Source organism: Dermacentor variabilis, chromosome 1 (assembly GCF_050947875.1).
Source record: "Dermacentor variabilis isolate Ectoservices chromosome 1, ASM5094787v1, whole genome shotgun sequence".
In the NCBI taxonomy this organism is placed as follows: domain Eukaryota; kingdom Metazoa; phylum Arthropoda; class Arachnida; order Ixodida; family Ixodidae; genus Dermacentor; species Dermacentor variabilis.
The window spans coordinates 209102451-209120439 of NC_134568.1; the positions used below are offsets into that span (position 1 = coordinate 209102451).

Genomic DNA, 17989 nt, shown 5'->3' on the forward strand with positions numbered 1-17989 from the left:
AAACCACGTGTCGCAGGCGAAACGCAACAGACCGCCCCGCCGGGGGAAGGAGATCCCGATGGACAGGGGACTGCATCCGCTGTCCGGAGGGATGTCGCTCGATGATGCTCATAACCGAAGTCGGGCGTCCCTTGACGTTTCTTGAGCGCAGCGCACAGAGAAGGCCTCGTTCTCTCGTTCAGGTTCGCACGGGACACTGCAAAGTGACTTCGGGAGAGTTCACATTTTTGTTCTCGTTCCCGGCAAGCGTTAGAACTACGCTGAAACTCAACCGCTCAGTCAGCAAGCACGGCACAACCCTCACTAAGCCCTGCCAGGCTCTTTCCCCTTTTTATACCACTGCCTAGTTCCTTACAGTAGTCTAGCATCACTCAGAACGCGTCCACAAATTGAAAAATTGCACTAGAAAGCATATCATCACTTTGAAACACTAAACAAAAGCAATATGTTAAAAAAAAATCCTGCCTCAGGAAGAAAAACATCAGTAACAAACAATTTTGAGGCTGATTCCTACGTTAGGGGCTTCGACTTAAGCCATCGGCGTTACCGTTGAGACTCCCCTTTTTGTAACGCACCTCAAAGGAATATTGTTGTAAAGCGAGGCTCCAGCGCAGGAGGCGGCCATTTTTGGGAGAGATGGTCTGCAGCCATTGGAGAGGGCAGTGATCCGTCTCAATGATAAACCTCGAGCCGGCTAGATAGCATGACAATTTCTGAACGGCCCACACGAGACATGCACACTCTTTCTCGGTGGCGCTATACGCCTGCTCACGACTGGTCAGCTTACGACTAGCATACAGGACGGGGTGTTCTACTTCTCCATTTTCCCGTTGGCACAGTACAACGCCCATGCCTCGCTCACTAGCATCGCACTGAACAATGAACCCTTTTGTATAGTCTGGCGATCGTAGCACAGGCTGGCTTGTTAGGGCACTCTTTAGGGCGCTAAAAGCTCTTTCCTTGGTCTCGTCCCAGACGACTGTTTGAGGCTCTGTCTTTCTTAGAGCATCCGTCAGGGGAGCCGCGATATCAGAGTACCTAGGGATGTACCTCTGATAGTAGCCGGCGACACCTAAGAACGACCGAATATCGGTCTTGGTGCGCGGTTGCGGAAAGTCTCGCACAGCGGCCACTTTTATTTCAGAGGGGCGGCGACGACCCTGACCAATCACGTGACCGAGGTAGACAACCTCGGCCTGTGCTAACTGGCACTTAGGAGCCTTGACTGTCAAGCCCGCTTCGCGCAGGCGGGTTAGCACTGCCCGCAAGTGTGCCATATGCTCAGACCAGGATGCGGAGAATATCGCTACGTCGTCTAGATACGGTAAAGCGAATTCTTGCTGTCCCCGCAACACTTTATCCATGAGGCTTGAAAAACAGTATGGCGCGTTCTTCAAACCAAAACTCAACACTTTAGGACGGAATGTTCCCATTGGTGAAATGAACGCCGCATACCTACTAGCCTCTTCTGTAAGTGGAACCTGCCAATAACCCCTGACAAGATCTAGGGTGGAAATAAACTGAGCGCTACTAACTTTCTCAAGGCGCTCCTCGATGTTAGGGATCGGATAAATTTGATCCTTAGTGATGGAATTAAGCCTGCGGTAGTCGACGCAAGGACGAGGTTCCTTGCCCGGTACCTCAACTAAAATCAAAGGGGAGGTATAATCACTCTCACCTGCCTCAATAACACCGAGCTGTAGCATTTTCTTTACCTCAGCCTCCATAATATCGCTCTGGCGGGGTGACACCCGATACGCCTTGGATCGTACTGGCTCTGGGGAGGTAAGTTCTATATCATGAGTAAGTACAGAAGTCCTACCAGGCCTCTCAGAGAACAGACCTTGAAACTCTTGTAATAGCTGGTGTAGTTCGGTTTTCTGCTCGGGCGACAGCGGTGCTTTACTGATAAGGTCACTAATGACTTGACCGGTGTCTTCCCTGTTCGTCACTGAGCCTAGTCCCGGAAGCTCGACTGGAAGCTCTTCAGGAACGTTTATCATCATGCACACCACTGCTTCCCTTTGTCTATAAGGTTTGAGCAGATTACAGTGGTAAACTTGCTGTGCTTTCCGCTTTCCTGGCAGACTTACCACGTAGTTAACGTCCGACAGTTTCTGAACAATTCGTGCTGGGCCCTCCCACTGCACGTCTAGTTTGTTGTTTAGCGATGTGCGCAATATCATGACCTCATCGCCAACCTCAAAACGACGGGCCCTGGCTGTCTGATCATAATAAACCTTGGCCCTCTGCTGGGCCTTTGCCATTGCTTCACCTGACAACTCCTGTGCCCTTCTTAAGCGTTCGAGGAGCTTAAGCACGTACTCCACCACGACTGGGTCGTCGCCCCTACCTTCCCATGATTCTCGAAGCATGCGAAGCGGAGATCGAAGCGAGCGACCGTACACCAGTTCAGCTGGCGAAAACCCCGTAGCCGCATGCGGCGCGGTCCTTAAAGCAAACATCACCCCAGGCAGACACAGCTCCCAGTCAGTTCGATGTTCAAAACACAATGCTCTCAACACGCGCTTCATGACGGAGTGGAGCTTCTCAACGGAATTCGACTGTGGGTGGTACACTGAGCTGTGTAGCAGCTTTACCCCACACCTTTCGAGAAAAGTTGTCGTCAAAGCGCTAGTAAACACTGTGCCCTGATCTGATTGGATTTCCGCAGGAAAACCAACTCGCGCAAATATGGACAGTAGTGCATTGACTATCTCAACTGAGCTGAGTTCTTTAAGCGGCACTGCTTCAGGGAACTTTGTCGCTGGGCAGATCACAGTCAAAATGTGTCTGTACCCCGTGGCTGTTACCGGCAGAGGTCCCACAGTATCAATAACGAGCCGTCTAAAAGGCTCCGTAATGATAGGTACCAATTTCAACGGCGCCCTCGATTTGTCCCCTGGTTTGCCCACCCGCTGACAAGTGTCACATGTCCTCACGAAATGGTCTGCGTCCCGAAAACACCCTGGCCAATAGTACTCTTGCAAGAGACGGTCCTTAGTTTTCTTAACTCCTAGGTGTCCGGACCACGAACCCCCATGTGACAAGCGCAACAGATCCTGACGATAGCATTGAGGCACGACCAGCTGATCGAACTCCACTCCTCGGCGGTCTAGATACTTCCGGTACAGGACTCCACCCCTTTCCACAAAACGCGCAGTTTTCCTGGCGATACCTTCTTTGACATTGCAGCGCACGTTTTCCAGGCTGCCATCCTTTTTTTGCTCGGCTATCAAAGCCGACCGGCTGACTTTTAGCAACCTATCAAGTCCGTCTGACGTAGGCGCGATGAGCAAATCAGTAGATAGCTCTTCTAACTTTCCCGTGTCGGGCATTTCCTCTCCAGTATCTGGCGCTTTTAACGTTACAGACTCAAGTTTATTCAGTTCGGGCGTGCTCGGAATATCAGCTTGCTGCGCCTCTGACCCTTTTTCGTTGTTTGATAACGTCGGCCCCGCAACTACCGCCTTTGCAGCGAGCTCCCGAACCTTCGATCTGGTTAAGGCCTGAACACTAGCTTCACCAAACAAAAGCCCCTTCTCGCGCAGGAGGTGATCGGACCTGTTTGAAAATAGGTACGGGTACTGGGGTGGCAGCATAGATGACACTGCCGCCTCTGTCTCAAGCGCTCCGAAAGGTCCTTCAATAAGCACTTTTGCTACCGGCAGACACACGCTATGAGCTTCCACGGCTTGCTTGATCCATGCGCACTCGCCCGTGAACATATGGGGTTCTACGTAAGACGGGTGAACTACATCCATCGTAGCTGCGGAATCGCGAAGCACTCGGCACTCTTTCCCGTTCACGAGGAGGTCTCGCATGTAAGGCTCGAGAAGCTTCATGTTCTCGTCAGTGCTGCCTATTGAAAAAAACACAACTTTTGGTGTTGTTTCCGGACACTGCGCCGAAAAGTGACCCGGCTTCTGGCACGTATAACACAAGCGCGCTCGCCTCATCTCGAACCGCTTTCTGCGTTTGGCTGCCGCCGTCTCTTTACGTTTGGTCGGACTGCTTTCGCTCGCATCCGCACTACGCGTGTCCCCCTTTAATCTCATGGGTGTGAACTTCGGCCTCTCAAACTTCGAGCCAAATTCACCCTTTTGACCGTCCTTAGCTCCGCGAGCTCGACGCGTCACAAACTCCTCGGCTAGCTCAGCGGCTCTAGCCACCGTACAAACGTCTGGCCTATCCAAGACCCAGTATCGCACGTTCTCAGGTAACCGACTATAAAACTGTTCTAGCCCGAAACACTGCAGAACTTTATCGTGGTCACCAAACGCTTTCTCTTCTTTGAGCCACTCCTGCATGTTCGACATAAGCCTATACGCAAACTCTGTATATGACTCACTTCTGCCTTTCTCATTTTCCCGAAACTTCCGACGGAACGCCTCCGCAGACAGCCGGTACTTTTTTAGAAGACTCGATTTCACTGTGTCGAAATCCTCTGCCTCCTCTCTATCCAAGCGAGCGACTACGTCGGCCGCCTCGCCGGGTAACAAAGTGAGCAAGCGCTGTGGCCACGTTTCCCGAGAGAACCCCTGCTTCTCGCACGTTCGCTCAAAGTTAACCAGGAACAAACCAATGTCCTCTCCAAGCTTAAACGGCCGCATCAGGTCCGTCATTTTGAACAATACGCGTTCTCCTGCACCGTGTGCCTGACTTCCATTACGAGCGCGTTCCATCTCTACCTCGAGACGCTTCATTTCCAAAGCGTGTTCGCGCTCTTCTTTTTTCTCTTGTTGCTCTCGCTCTTTCTGTTCTTTACGTTCACGCTCTTCTTTTTCTTTCTGTTCTTTACGTTCACGCTCTTCTTTTTCTTTCTGTTCTTTACGTTCACGCTCTTCTTTTTCTTTTTGCTCTTTAAGTTCGCGCTCCTGTCTTTTTGACCTCTCCTCAATAGTCTCAAGGCATTCCGACAGCTCGTCATCCTCAGCCTCTAACTCAAGAATAGCCTTTAGCAGTTCAGGTTTTCTTAGTTTGTCTGAGACATCCAGACCCAACTCTCTTGCAAGCTCCAACAATTTCGGTTTGCGCAACGACTTCAAATCCATGGCTGCTCTGAATGCTGCTTTCTCTACTGCTTACTATTGTCTTGCCGCAAACTAACCCGGCAGCAACGACAACCACAATTACCAGCTCTGTTTCTGACACTAACAAAAAGCCTGGCAAAGCTCAGAAGAAGAAAGTCCCGCACTCACCAAACCTCGCAGCCAAGAGTCCAGCGCAGTCGTTCCGCTGCAGGCAACCAGTCATCACACAGGGCTCGTTGCAATGCTCCCGGATCGTCGTTGAGCTGCTCAGCATACAGTCAACTGCATCTCTTCGCTGCTGGCCTCCGTTGTCGCGATCTCACCGCTGGCAGACAGTTGTTTGAAGTCGTAGGCGATCTCACCGCTGCCAACCAGATGTTTGGACCCGTCTGCTGGTACGATCTGTTGGGAACTCGGCGCTGACGCCCGAGGTTGTACCTGGGTCGCAAGCCCCAAGGGTAGCGTTGGCCGGGCGGCCTGGGGTACAACTGGAAGCATCCGAAGGTCCCGGCAAAGCATGAGTCGACTGGTAACAACGAAACAACTTGTTTATTTTAACATCGCAAAGAGTTGGCGGTCAGGTTTGACCGAAGTAGAGAGACGGGAGAGCACTTCACTCAACAGAAGAAATCGGAGCCCTCCCTTTTGGCGTCCGGGGGCAGCTGTTTTTATACTCTCGCAGTTGAGGGCAAGAAGGAACCCCTCAAAAGACGAGCACGTGAATGTACAATGGGCTAATGGTGACGCACACTGTCGTAGCGATGCCGTAGCACCATGTCGAGCACGATCTCGTAGCCCCCTGTCGTGGCGCTGCCGGTCGGACACAATGACTGTAATGAGAGGATGGTCCCTGCTTTGGCATCGCCTGTTTCGGGCACAATGACTGGAACGAGATCCCTGCTTTGGCATCGCCTGTTTCGGGCCCAATAACTGGAATGAGATCCCTGCTTTGGCATCGCCTGTTTCGGGCACAATGACTGGAACGAGATCCCTGCTTTGGCATCGCCTGTTTCGGGCCCAATAACTGGAATGAGATCCCTGCTTTGGCATCGCCTGTTTCGGGCACAATGACTGGAATGCGAGGAGGATCCCTAGGCGGTCGCATCGCCGCAGACGCGCCTGGAAACACCTGGCGATGAGTGTTGCGGCGACGACGATCGGGCCAAAATGTCTGCCGCCCCGCCGCAGTCGCGCCGGCAAAACCACGTGTCGCAGGCGAAACGCAACAACAAGTAAAATGCATATTTCTTTCATAAAAGAATACAGTCCCAAAAATTGTGTCCTATAACTGATATAAATGCTTCAATTTTTTGACTACTTAATAAGTAAAGAAAATATCACACGAACATTAGAACTATTTCAGTTCGAAACCAGTAAAGCAGTGTATGCCGCTGATATAAAAAAAAATGTAAAGACCGTGAAATGAACAAGTTGACGACAAATATTTTAATGAAACTTTGTCATTCAAGAACCTTCTTTACATTTTTTTTCATTTATTTATTACAGCGAAGCTGCATACCTCTACCGTCCAAGGAAATTTTCGTGTCCGTGGCGTGGTAGGCAAAAAACTTCCTATACGTGGGCCGATCCCGAAGATAGTGAAATGCCGAGCCGACCCGCGGCGGAGGTGAAGCAAGCATTAAGTACGTGGGCCAATTCCGAAGTTATTGCAATAGCGGCCCGACCCGCGGCGGAGGTGAAGCAGACGTTAAAAACTCCCCATATGTGGGCCGATTCCGAAGTTAGTGCAATACCGGCCCGACCCACGGCGGAGGTGAAGCAGGCATTAAGCACTCCTCATGTGTGGGTCGATCCCGAAGTTAATGCAATACCGGCCCGACCTGCGGCGTAGGTGCAGTTCGCCATTAAGGGGCCCACATATATACAGCTTCTTTGGTCATTCTTCTTCCCGGAGTGGAAGGGCACTGAGTTTTTTTATACCTCAAATGCCCTTGGTGCGGGGTTTTGCATGAGGGGTGAGTATATGCACAACCAGGGAAAAACCTCAATGACGCTTAGAACGACAGAAAGCTGAGCTAGTTAGTAAGGATTCATTATGCAAAAAAGAGGTGAGGCGTGCAGACAGGACACAACTCCTACTCTTGTGTCCTGTCTGCACGCCTCACCCCTTTTTCTGTTATTTTTTTTTTTTTGCTCAATGAAGCTGTCCTTTGTTCCAATGTATTGCGCAGCAGCAACCGTCACCGGTCGTGCATTGTGAGTAATTGCGACTAGCCTCTGTTGCGACTATAATTGTAATTATAGTCGCAACAGAGAGTACATATAAACAGCAGGATTTCCGCAATATATACGAGGGCGAGTCAAATGAAAGTGAGCGAATGCGAATATACGACAAACGGGGTACTTTATTTAAAAGTAGTCTCCATGAGCATTCAGACATTTGTCCCACTGACTAACCAGTCGCGTGATTCCCGTCTCATAAAATTCCTTGGGTTGCTGCTTCAAAAAGTCTGTAAGTGACTCTTCCACGTCATCGTCCGACACGAATCTGGTGCCCTTGAGCTGTTTTTTCAATTGCCCCAAAATGTGGAAGCCGCGAGGCGAAAGGTCTGGGCTGTATGGCCGATGTTGCAGCGTTTCCCACTTGAACTTGGCCAGTTTTGTGTTAACCACATCAGCGACGTGGGAACGGGCATTGTCGTGGAGTAAGATGACCGCATTCGTCAATTTTCCACGTCGTTTGTTCTTGACTGCGACAGGCAGCCGATCCGGCGTTTCACAATATTGGAAACGACTGAGTCTCTCCAGGTTTAGCAAATTCGATCAGTAATGGCCCCTGATGATCCAAACAAAAGTCAACACCTTCCTGGCGGAAATGACGGATTTTGCTTTCTTTGGGGGTGGTGCATTCGAATGTTTCCAGTGTAAGCTTTGCCGTCGTGTTTCAGGCTCGTAGTAGTGGCAATATGATTCGTCCCCGGTCTCAATTGCAGACAAGAAGCCGTCAGACTCATTGTGATACCGGATCAGATGAGTCAAAGCAGTGCCGAACCTCTCCGTCTTCTGGCGGTGGTTCAAAATATTGGCCATCCATTGCGCACACAAGAGCCGATAACCGAGGTGTTCATGAATTATGGTGTGAACCGAACCGTGACTGATGTTCACACGCTCTGCCAGTTTATCGATGCTTATCCTCCGTTCTTGTATAATCAGCTCATCAACCTTTGCAATTGTGTTGGGGGTGATTGCGCGGTGGCTTTGGCCCGGTCTTGGATCGTCTTTTCAACTTTCACATCCTTCTTTGAACAGTTTGCTCCAACGCTTCACAGTAGCCAATGAAATGCAATGTTGAACGTACACGGCAGCCATATCGGCGACCAATTTCTTTTTGGGAAACCGTTTCAGCTGTGAAAAACCTCACGACACCGCGCTGTTCAACTTTTGGAGCGTCCATTATGCCACGCAACCATGTTCAACCCAGTGTTTGAGAGCATTAAAGAACATTTATCCTCGCACCTGCGTGTCACTTTTGTAAATGAGAGATGCCTGCGTGCCACGCGCTCATGCCTCGCAGAGAATTAACCGAACCACTATAGCGCGGGGTTGGTTGGCGCACTTTCATTTGACTCGGCCTCGTACATTAGAAATGCGAAGATACACTGGAATATACAAATGCGAAGATACAGCTTGATAAAGGGCAAAAAAGTGTCACTGGAAACGAAGTTTACTGCACGTATACAAAAAAAACCTTGCAACAAGATATTTAAGTATACGTATGAGTGTCCAATAAATCTGCGTATCTAAGAAAATCCACTGCATATAATGCGTCAAACGAGGCAAATAAACATGTTGCGCAATCACAGATTCACAGATCAGAGAATCCTAAGCCAAGGACGAACAGAGAATCCTCCCCCTCCCCCCTGCCTCCGGCTACGCCCCTGGCGCGCACTTTGGCCACGTCGCAGATCGCTTTCAAGTTACGGCGCTCGCACGGCCGCACCGTAAGCAGCAGCCGCCAAAGAAGAACCTCCCCCCGCCCCCCACGCCTCACCCCCTTTCGTCGCGCGCAACAGGAGAGTGCGCGCTTCCGGCCTTCCTAGCTCGCATACGCGAGATTGAGTGAGCCGCGTTCGCCGGCTCACACTCGCACGCTTTCACTGGCACATGCAGCATAAGGCGCGCGGCGACGATGTTATCGCCCTTGGACTTTATACCGGACCTCACGGCGATGGCGACGGCAGAAATGCACCAGGAGGGTCCATATAGCAGCTATCGCAATAAAATAAACTGCTTTCAATTCGACACTCCGATTACTTAACCCTTTACTGCACAATTTTTTGTTTCCTCAAAATATTATTCATGGAGTTGTAGGGCAGCATAAAAGTAGCTTCACTCCCTTGGAAACTAACTTTAGCGAATTTCTGTGGTTTGAATTTGCAGAAAAATGGTATGTTGCATATTTGCAACAACGTGCAAATAAGGAAGAATTTGAAAACGAAAGATACGGCGTAGTGCGATTCATACTCAGATGTTCATTTGCACGTGACGATCATTGGTGCACTTATGTTTTAGTGTGGAACAAAAAGAAGCAATTGTTTTTGTTTGTGCAGTACAGGTGGTTCCCACACTTCGTGTAGTATGTCATGCAGATCCCCGTGCAGCCAGGAAACAATGCAGTGTTTTCGCGTTATTGTCAAAATTTAGAACATAGAAGCACAGATGTAAGGTTTGACCCTTGACGACGGGACACGGCAGCGTGCGGATTCACCGCATCCTTTTGAAAAACATCTTCCGCACATATTGAATCGAGACGTACTTACACTCTTGGTTATCGTCACTGCTGGAAGGGTCGCTGCCTTCACTGTCAGGAGGAATTTCTCGGCCATAAAAGTGTTTGGGAGCCATTTCACTTTTCCGAAGAAAGTAAACCATTCACACGTTGTTGCATTTGCGCAACATAGCAACGTTCCGTCGCCAGGAACAAACTATTCCGAGAAAACAAAGTTTTTTTTTTTTTTTTTTTGCAGAGTCAGGAGGATGTGGAGCTTAGCGTAAGAATTTCTTTTTTCCTCCTTGTCTTATGGTGAACTACATTTACAATTGGGCAAAACTTACCTGTATCACTGCTCGCGGGCGCGTGCAGCCTCCGCCGCGTTTGTTTTACTAGAAGGTGCGAAGGATGAGCACAGACGGCAGCACAGGCGCCGTTTTTTAAGAGAATATTGCGGAAATGCAACAACGTGTACAGGCAGCTCCAACAGACTTTGATTCTCTTTTTAACGCCGTTCATCGGAATGTTGCGTAAATGCAACAAGGTGCAGTAAAGGGTTAACAAAGTATTTTGGCAATGCATATGGCATCTTATGCGTACGGTAAGCCGTTGCTGCGGAATCGTGCTGCCACGATCGGCGGATGTCACTGTACTTTGCGCTCATTTTTATTGTCATTCTTTGTTGTGCAATCTTCCTTCAGTTAAGGTCAAGGGTACTCGTGAAGAAGAGCCGCCGCGCTCGTCACAGGAAGGGGCCGAGCTGCCCGCGTGGCTCGCACCATCCGGGCGTGTACACGCCGCCCCACCGCCGAGGGTCGCCGCGCGGGTCGTCGCTGGGGTCGTCCTCGGGCACCAGGCGGCGCGCGAGCGTCCGCAGCCGCTTCTCGAGCAGCGCCGCGAGCTCTGGCTGCGACGGTGACAGGTCGTGCCTTTCTTCCGGATCGCCTGCATGCACGACCAGGTACGGAGGAGTTAAGGTTGACGAGTCGAAAAGTTGGCTAAGGAACTCCGAGCGGGAGACGCCTTGCGACCTGTGCATCGAAGGAATGTGTGTTCAACAAATCAGAGACCGCGCAGGTCCGCTACGTGGAGGACGACTCGGGAACGGGAAAATGGGCATCCACCTACAGAGCAGCACGTAGCTACTTACAATGAATTCTGTACAACTGCTTCTGAAAGAAAGCCTCATTGCTGAAGATATTCATCCTCGCTGGATGATCCGACCCGGCTTCGCCGTCTTTATATACCGTCTTGTATTCTTTAATACTGTAATTCTTAATTATTTGACACAAGGCTATCAGACAGCAGGGCGAGAGCGAACTGATCGACCGCCCGAATCTCTTCATAAAAGTGATAGCTGAAGGCGAGCTTTCTTTTTTTTTATTTCAGGAAATGCGAGTCTGAATGGAAGGGCCTTAATTGTAGTGAGACTTTAGTTTGCGCAATTTTGATAAAGTGAATGAACGAGCAAACTACAATGCACCCCCCGTAGAACTTCAGAAAACTGCCTCCGTATGCCGCATGCAGTGCGCTACGCCGGTGCCTGCACTCACCTCTACTTTCTGTCGATATTTATGCACACGAACATGTAGCCACCCGCCGAGAGCGTTGGCTCACGCCGTTCCTCACAATGCTCGCAGAAGTCGACAATCGCATGAAACCGCATCGAGGCGCCACGTGGTTACCCGGTAAACGTAATAACACGCTCTTCGGACAACTGCCTGGGCGAACGACTATAAACACTTCAGCGCGTTTTGACTTTGCGAATGTATTGTGCTCTCCCTGATAATCTGATGTATATATATATATATATATATACATACACGTGTGTGTGTGTGTTCGACGCAGGTTCCACGTGCGAAAGTTTCGCGTTTGCCCAGACGCGGGGAAGGGGAAAGCCGCAAATAAGTAAACTTTTACATTCAGTGGTGTGTTTTGTCTTATTTAACTGTTGCTATAAAATGTTTATGTTTTCTCTTTCCCAGCTTAAACTTAAGTGGATGAAAACACGGGACTCTTTTCAGAAGCGCTCTCACTTGTGCGCGCTTTACCTGCGTATAGCTTTCCCTTCATAGCCACAGAAAGTTGTCCGCAAGTGTAATTAGACAGTTTCCGTGTTTCACGCGTATTTGAATCAGGAAGTGGGAGTTGGATATATATATATATATATATATATATATATATATATATATATATATATATATATATATATATATATATATATATATCATTCATTTCAGTGAGTGTCGTACTCTTTAGCAGCATCGTTTAGAAAGAACAGGTAGCCCTGGCTTTTACACCTCAGAGAAGGCACATCGCCAACACCCACTTCCTGATTCAATTCGATGTGAAACGCGGAAATTCTCTAATTATACTCGCGGACAACTTTCTGTTGCTATGAAGGGAACATACGGAGGCAAAGCGCGCACAAGTGAGAGCACTTCTGAAAAGAGTCCCGTGTTTTCATCTACTTAAGTTTAAGCTGGGATAGAGAAAACCTAAACTTCTTATAGCAACAGTTAAATAAGACAAAACGCACCACTGAATGTAAAAGCTTAATTATTTTGCGGCTTTTCCCTTCAGCGTCTGGGCAAAAGTGATACCGTCGCACGTGGAAGCTGTGTCGAATCAGCGTCTGTTTCGAGCAACCAAAAGCACTGTCAAGCGCTGGCGGACTACTTGGCGCGGTAACACATGTGCAGAACCTACGCCCCCGTAGCTTTCCCTTCATATAGCCACAGAAAGATGTCCGCAAGTAAAGACAACCGCTGAATTGATCTGAATGAAAATTGTTGCATTTAGGAAAGAAGGCTTCATTCAGTCGACTGCAGTAGGCAGTATTGTGATTTAGAGCGTAATAGTTTTTTGCAATATTTCCGAAAACCGATAAGCTTAAAAAATATGAAGCACGCGGTTTACATATTGGCATCTCTGCACCAAAAGCGATATCGCACTTCTATAAACTGCACCTGTTATGCATCTGAAGCGAACAAACTTGGTATATGGTAGCATACATAGGATACATGGGATGCAGCATACATGGGAGATATAATGTTTGCAAAAATTGCTGAAAATAACGCGCACACACGCACACACACAAACACACACACACGCACACACACACACACGCACGCACACATGCACGCACAGACACACACATATGCGCGCGCTCGTGCACGCACACGCTACGGTCGCACTGAAACACTTGCGGAATATTTCAGCGCGGTGCATAATACATCGATTTTGTCCAGATTAGCTGTCTCGATAGGTGCAGCTTTCAGAACTGTGATATCAATTTTATCGCTGAGTTTCAAGTTGTAAACTTGATGGTTCAGTGCGTGTTCGTGCATGCGTGTGCGTGTGTGTGTGTGCGTGATTTTTTTTGCTCCTTTTGCTTTTCTGCTTCAAGGCACAAAACAGCGGTTTCTTGAAGCAGTAAATGGAACGCCAATGGATTTCCTCGGACACTTTGAAAGTTAATATCTCGGAACTGGTGCTGTCCAGAGAATTCGTTCCCAGTGGGTATGCCGTGTGAGCTCAGCAGCTATAATTCGTACATTGAAATATGTGGCGTAAAGTAATGAATTAAAAGTTAATTAGCGTAATTAATTTACGTATACAATTGGAAATTTTGATTTCTCGTAGAAGTAATGGCCGCCTCATCGAGTGATTTAAATCAAGGGTTAGAATTGTGCTATCTGCCATAGGCAATCTCTAAAAAATTTGGTGCAAATGAACAAAAATACCATATATATATATATATATATATATATATATATATATATATATATATATATATATATATATATATATATATATATATATATATATATGTATGTCGCGGCGGTCGCATTTCGATGGAAGCAAACTGCATAAATAACGCCCACATGCCGTGCATCGGGTGCACGTTAAATAACACGAGGTGGCCGAAATTCATCCGGATTTCGCCATTACGGTGTGCCTCATAACCATAACGTGGTTATGGTTAACCCAAAATTTAATTTTTATTTTTAATGTAGAGTATCAAGCTACGCGCTAGTGTTTACTTACTACGGACGTTGAAGAGGGCACGCGATATGTTTCTTGAGTCTTCGTTTCCAGCAAAATCCTCAAAATCTGGTTCCGGGTACCAGCCGTTCGGATGGCCAGCGTCACCTAAGATGAACTTGTAGTCGCCATTTCTGAACAAACGCAAAGAAGAGGACATGCGTGAGACAGTGAACGCGAGTGATATCTAAAGCATGCTGGAGTGCAAGATCCCTAGCACAAGTGAAAACGTCGTTGCCCTGTGTTTTCGTGCATTTTACTGGCACGCAGCTTGGTATATAGTATAGCGTAGCTCTGATTACTTCAAGTAAGGTCTCCGGCGTCTTGCGCACGATACACAATAAAACAGCATAAATAATCTATATTCCACATTCTGCGCCACCTCATTATAATCCTGGCACCCTGGCTGCGCCTTGGCGATGTTTTCTTTTATGGAAACGACATTAGGGACAGATAGGGACAATTACTTCTTTTCACTTATTATATTTAGAATAATACTTACGTATAAGAAATAACACTTATAGTATAATGACATCTATTCGTTACAATGATATGAAGATTAATAGGAGGAACAAGTAAGTAGAGCACGCAAAGAAGCGCAAGATCACAAATATAGTCTTAACGCTATCTATGATGAAAATTCACAAAAGAGAATACAAGCATACATACATGCAGCGCGCATATACTACCAACGTGTATACACGCATCACGCAGATATATTGCAACGGAGAGAACTCAGAGAAATCAAAAGGCGACCAAAGAGGGCAGTAAAATACTATAGAGTGCTGACCTTCATTTTCCATTTCAGAAGACTAAAAAACTGACCTAGATGTGCACATTAAACTTCAATCTGCATCTTTCCTTCTTTTTAGGCCTGTAAACGCAGCATTAAAGCCGTATAGACACCACAGTTCTGGCTGCCTTTTCCTGACTGCGCATCCGTTATGACCCATCGCGCATAACAGTTCAGAATACTCAAATCAGCAAAAGTTAATTCACGACAGATCTCATTAGGCGAGTTTCGTTTCCAGAAATAATTCCTACTGACAGAAGCGTGAAGACAGAAGTCATAAACGAAAATGTTATAAATTGCATAACACTATAGCCGCGGTAATGCGCAGGGCACGCGAAAGTGCATTCACTGAGGCTTAGAGATAAGATGGAAACGCGCGCTGAAATGGCCTTCGTAAAAAAGGATGCGTAATCAACAAGAGCCGTGTCAGGATAGTTGTTCCTGCTTTTTCCTTTAGAATTCGAGATTATGTTACGTCTTTACACTGAAATTTCAATTTGAAGCAGGAAAAACGGAAACTGGAGATTCTGTGTCAGCACCCCTTCCACAGCTTGTGAGCATGCATAGTATCGATAGATGTTACAGAAGCGAAAGGGTCTGAAGCAAATAGAAATCTACCGTAATGACAGGCAAAGCTTTACGAGATCAAGTTAAAATTGTGGGCAAAATGTACTCCCTGTTGTTAATTCTTAAATAGCTCAGGTGTCACGAATGGTTACTCATTCAGACTACATTTGTCACGGGTCCATTCTTGCAGCACTTCTAAATCTGTCAGTACTAGGATGGAATCTATAGTGTGTTATTCTGGTTTTCAAGAACCTCATTTGGTTTAAATTCGCGGCAGGTTATAGAGGTAATGAATTATTACGACACGTACTCCAGGAAGAATGCAATACTCTGATTTAATCCGGCGTTTCTTGTCGGAAATGCCAATGTCGGCTAACTTCCAACGTACATAATGACACTGTCAACTCTAATGCGGATCAATGGTAGGCAACAATCGGACAAGCTGGACTACCCGCCTGCACCCAGATAAATTATTGAAGTCACAAGCGTCCGTCCGTTTGGCAACAATATCTTGAATAAAATGCAGCCAATTAAACGAGGCGAACTAGTGCAAAAAAAGGCGAAGATTTATTTCGAATAATGCAATTTCTCGACACCTACACATATCCTAACCTCTCATCGCAGCTTCAACGCGGCCCATACCTGATCGCTCCTTCCAAATGTGCGCGTTTACGAATGTTGTACACGAATTCCTGGCGCACTTGAGCTGCATCCTCGCTGAGAACCTGCCACTGGTTCACTCCGTCGAGGCTCTCGGGGCCACCTTTTTCGTCGGCCAGGCTCAACAGGGTCGGAAACCAGTCGATCGCGTGCACCACTCTGCGACAAGGGTTGCCACCCGACAATCACAGAAGTCAAAGGTATACGGCGCATGCGTGATACGCATGCGCCGCGAAGCGCGACACTGTTGCGCCACGTGACGTGGCAAACGGTGTCCTCAAGTGTATCTCACCGAGGCTTGCAGATGACCAGAGCTGATCACGTGCAGTCCGTGTGCGACGAGAGAATTTTAAAACCGGGATAGTTTGTTTACGTAAGATGACCGATACCGTAACGATAAGATCAATAAATAACGCATGAGTCTGCTCTGCATAGTGAAAAAAAAAAACGTCAGTTCTGCCCCAAAAAGGCCCAAACAGTGACAGCAGCATTTGGTGCAGTAAGTCTCGCAACGTTCCGTGCAGTATAAGTTGCTTTAAACGTTCGCAGCGGCACGCATACAATTTTCACTTGACAGTCCGTCAGAATTCGGGCTTTGTTATTAGCACACCCGTCGATTACTACTGTAGAGGTAGTTTCGTCCGAAAAGTTATAGCGACATCTGTGAATATTGCGGCTAGAATCCTGATTCACCCCTGGTTAACTCACTTCCTGCGCCCTGCAAAACAAAACAAAAGAAGCTTGGCTAGATATAATCCTTTGTTGCTGAATGTGTCCAGTGCTGTCTTTGCTCGCTTCGTTTCTCGAGAAGTTGTCAATTAAGTTGACCATGTCTGCTGCATACTACTTCAAACGTGTTTCGAAAGCACGCAAGCATACTTGCTGTTTGTGTAGCCCGTCTTCTTGAGCAACGGTCCTGCCACGAAAGCCGGCACTCGGGTGCCGCCCTCCCACAGGGTGTTCTTGTTCCCACGCAGCGGCCAGTTGTTCCCGCCTTCGAGAATTTGTCCGCCATTCTGCGAATCCCAGTACTTGTTCTTATAGTATAAGACACGATGGCGACGCGAAGACGAACATTTTGTGCGAAACCTTCGATGACACGCAACCGGAAGCAAAAGTTCAGCCGTGCCCGCCCAGTCGTGCGATAGCTTCCTTTCCTGATCTAACTCTTCCATATGTTCAGCATTCATTTTTACTGCGCACCATCGGGCAGCTGGTTCCGTAATTATTATTTGTTTTATTTACAGGAAAGCGGCCGTAGAGCCATCAACGTTTTTGAAAAGTTGTAGCGTCACGTGCCCATGTTTAAATTATACGCAACATCAATCAGCCAAGTGAAAAGCAAGGTGTTGGTTCATTATTTTGCGTCGCAAATTTCTTTCGCGTCAATCACAACGAAATATTGTATTATATCTCTGCAAAAGACTGTCAGTGGAATGTGCTAATTCAAATTCACGATAATGTTGTGTGCATTATACACATGCTGCTGCAGCTGCTGCTTCGCTAAAGACTGTCTTACAAACAGTTACTCCGGAAGTACTTGCTGAGTAGGAAGGGGAGTCTGACACACGGACAGCGCTTGGGAAGGAAAGGCAGCATTTTGTATCGTGTTTCTCTAAAGAAAAAAAAGACGCATATTGTGCTTTCTATATTTTATTTCTAAAAAAAAATAATCAGAAATTACGCTCATATTATTCATGGAATATTTCGTTGCCGCGCATCTCTTGCACTGTAACACGTTTAGCCTACAGGGATACTGCAGCTAATCGCTATATAATAGCTTATATAAACACAAATTATGTGCACACTTCATATGGTAAATTTAGAAAATGCGCACACACACAAGAAACGCAACAAACACCTGAAACCAAATTTTCAGCGAATCACATTACTCTCCAGATTTGCACATTTTTATTAACAAAAATATCCATGTTGCAAGTTCTCTTTGAAAGCGCATGCAAAAAGAAAAAAGTCGCAGTTTCGCCCGAAAGGCGAAGCACCGACTGCGATAGCAAATTAGTGGACAGCTATACGAAGCAAGAATAATAGTTCTATTGGCCCTATAAACTTGTAAACATAAGTATACTAACTAAATTAACAAGCATAGTATCACGCGCGCACAAGACAACATGAACACATCTGACTCGATGACCGCGG

The 17989-nt window shown here is 47.4% G+C and overlaps 1 protein-coding gene across 2 annotated transcripts in view; it reads right to left on the reverse strand.

The window, feature by feature from the left end:
* Window positions 1–10416: 10416 nt before the first annotated feature.
* The window catches only part of LOC142591780 (arylsulfatase B-like), a 32477-nt gene continuing 24904 nt past the window's right edge, over window positions 10417–17989 (reverse strand). Inside the window, exons 8-11 of one of the 2 annotated variants that reach the window (XM_075703955.1) lie at window positions 16712–16848; window positions 15815–15991; window positions 13816–13946; window positions 10417–10710 (exon numbers count right to left, since the gene is read on the reverse strand). In XM_075703955.1, coding sequence (XP_075560070.1) covers window positions 10508–10710; window positions 13816–13946; window positions 15815–15991; window positions 16712–16848 — 648 coding nt within the window. In that variant the 3' untranslated portion in view covers window positions 10417–10507. The remainder of the gene's footprint in view (window positions 10711–13815; window positions 13947–15814; window positions 15992–16711; window positions 16849–17989) is intronic. The other variant, XM_075703956.1, reaches the window with a different exon arrangement.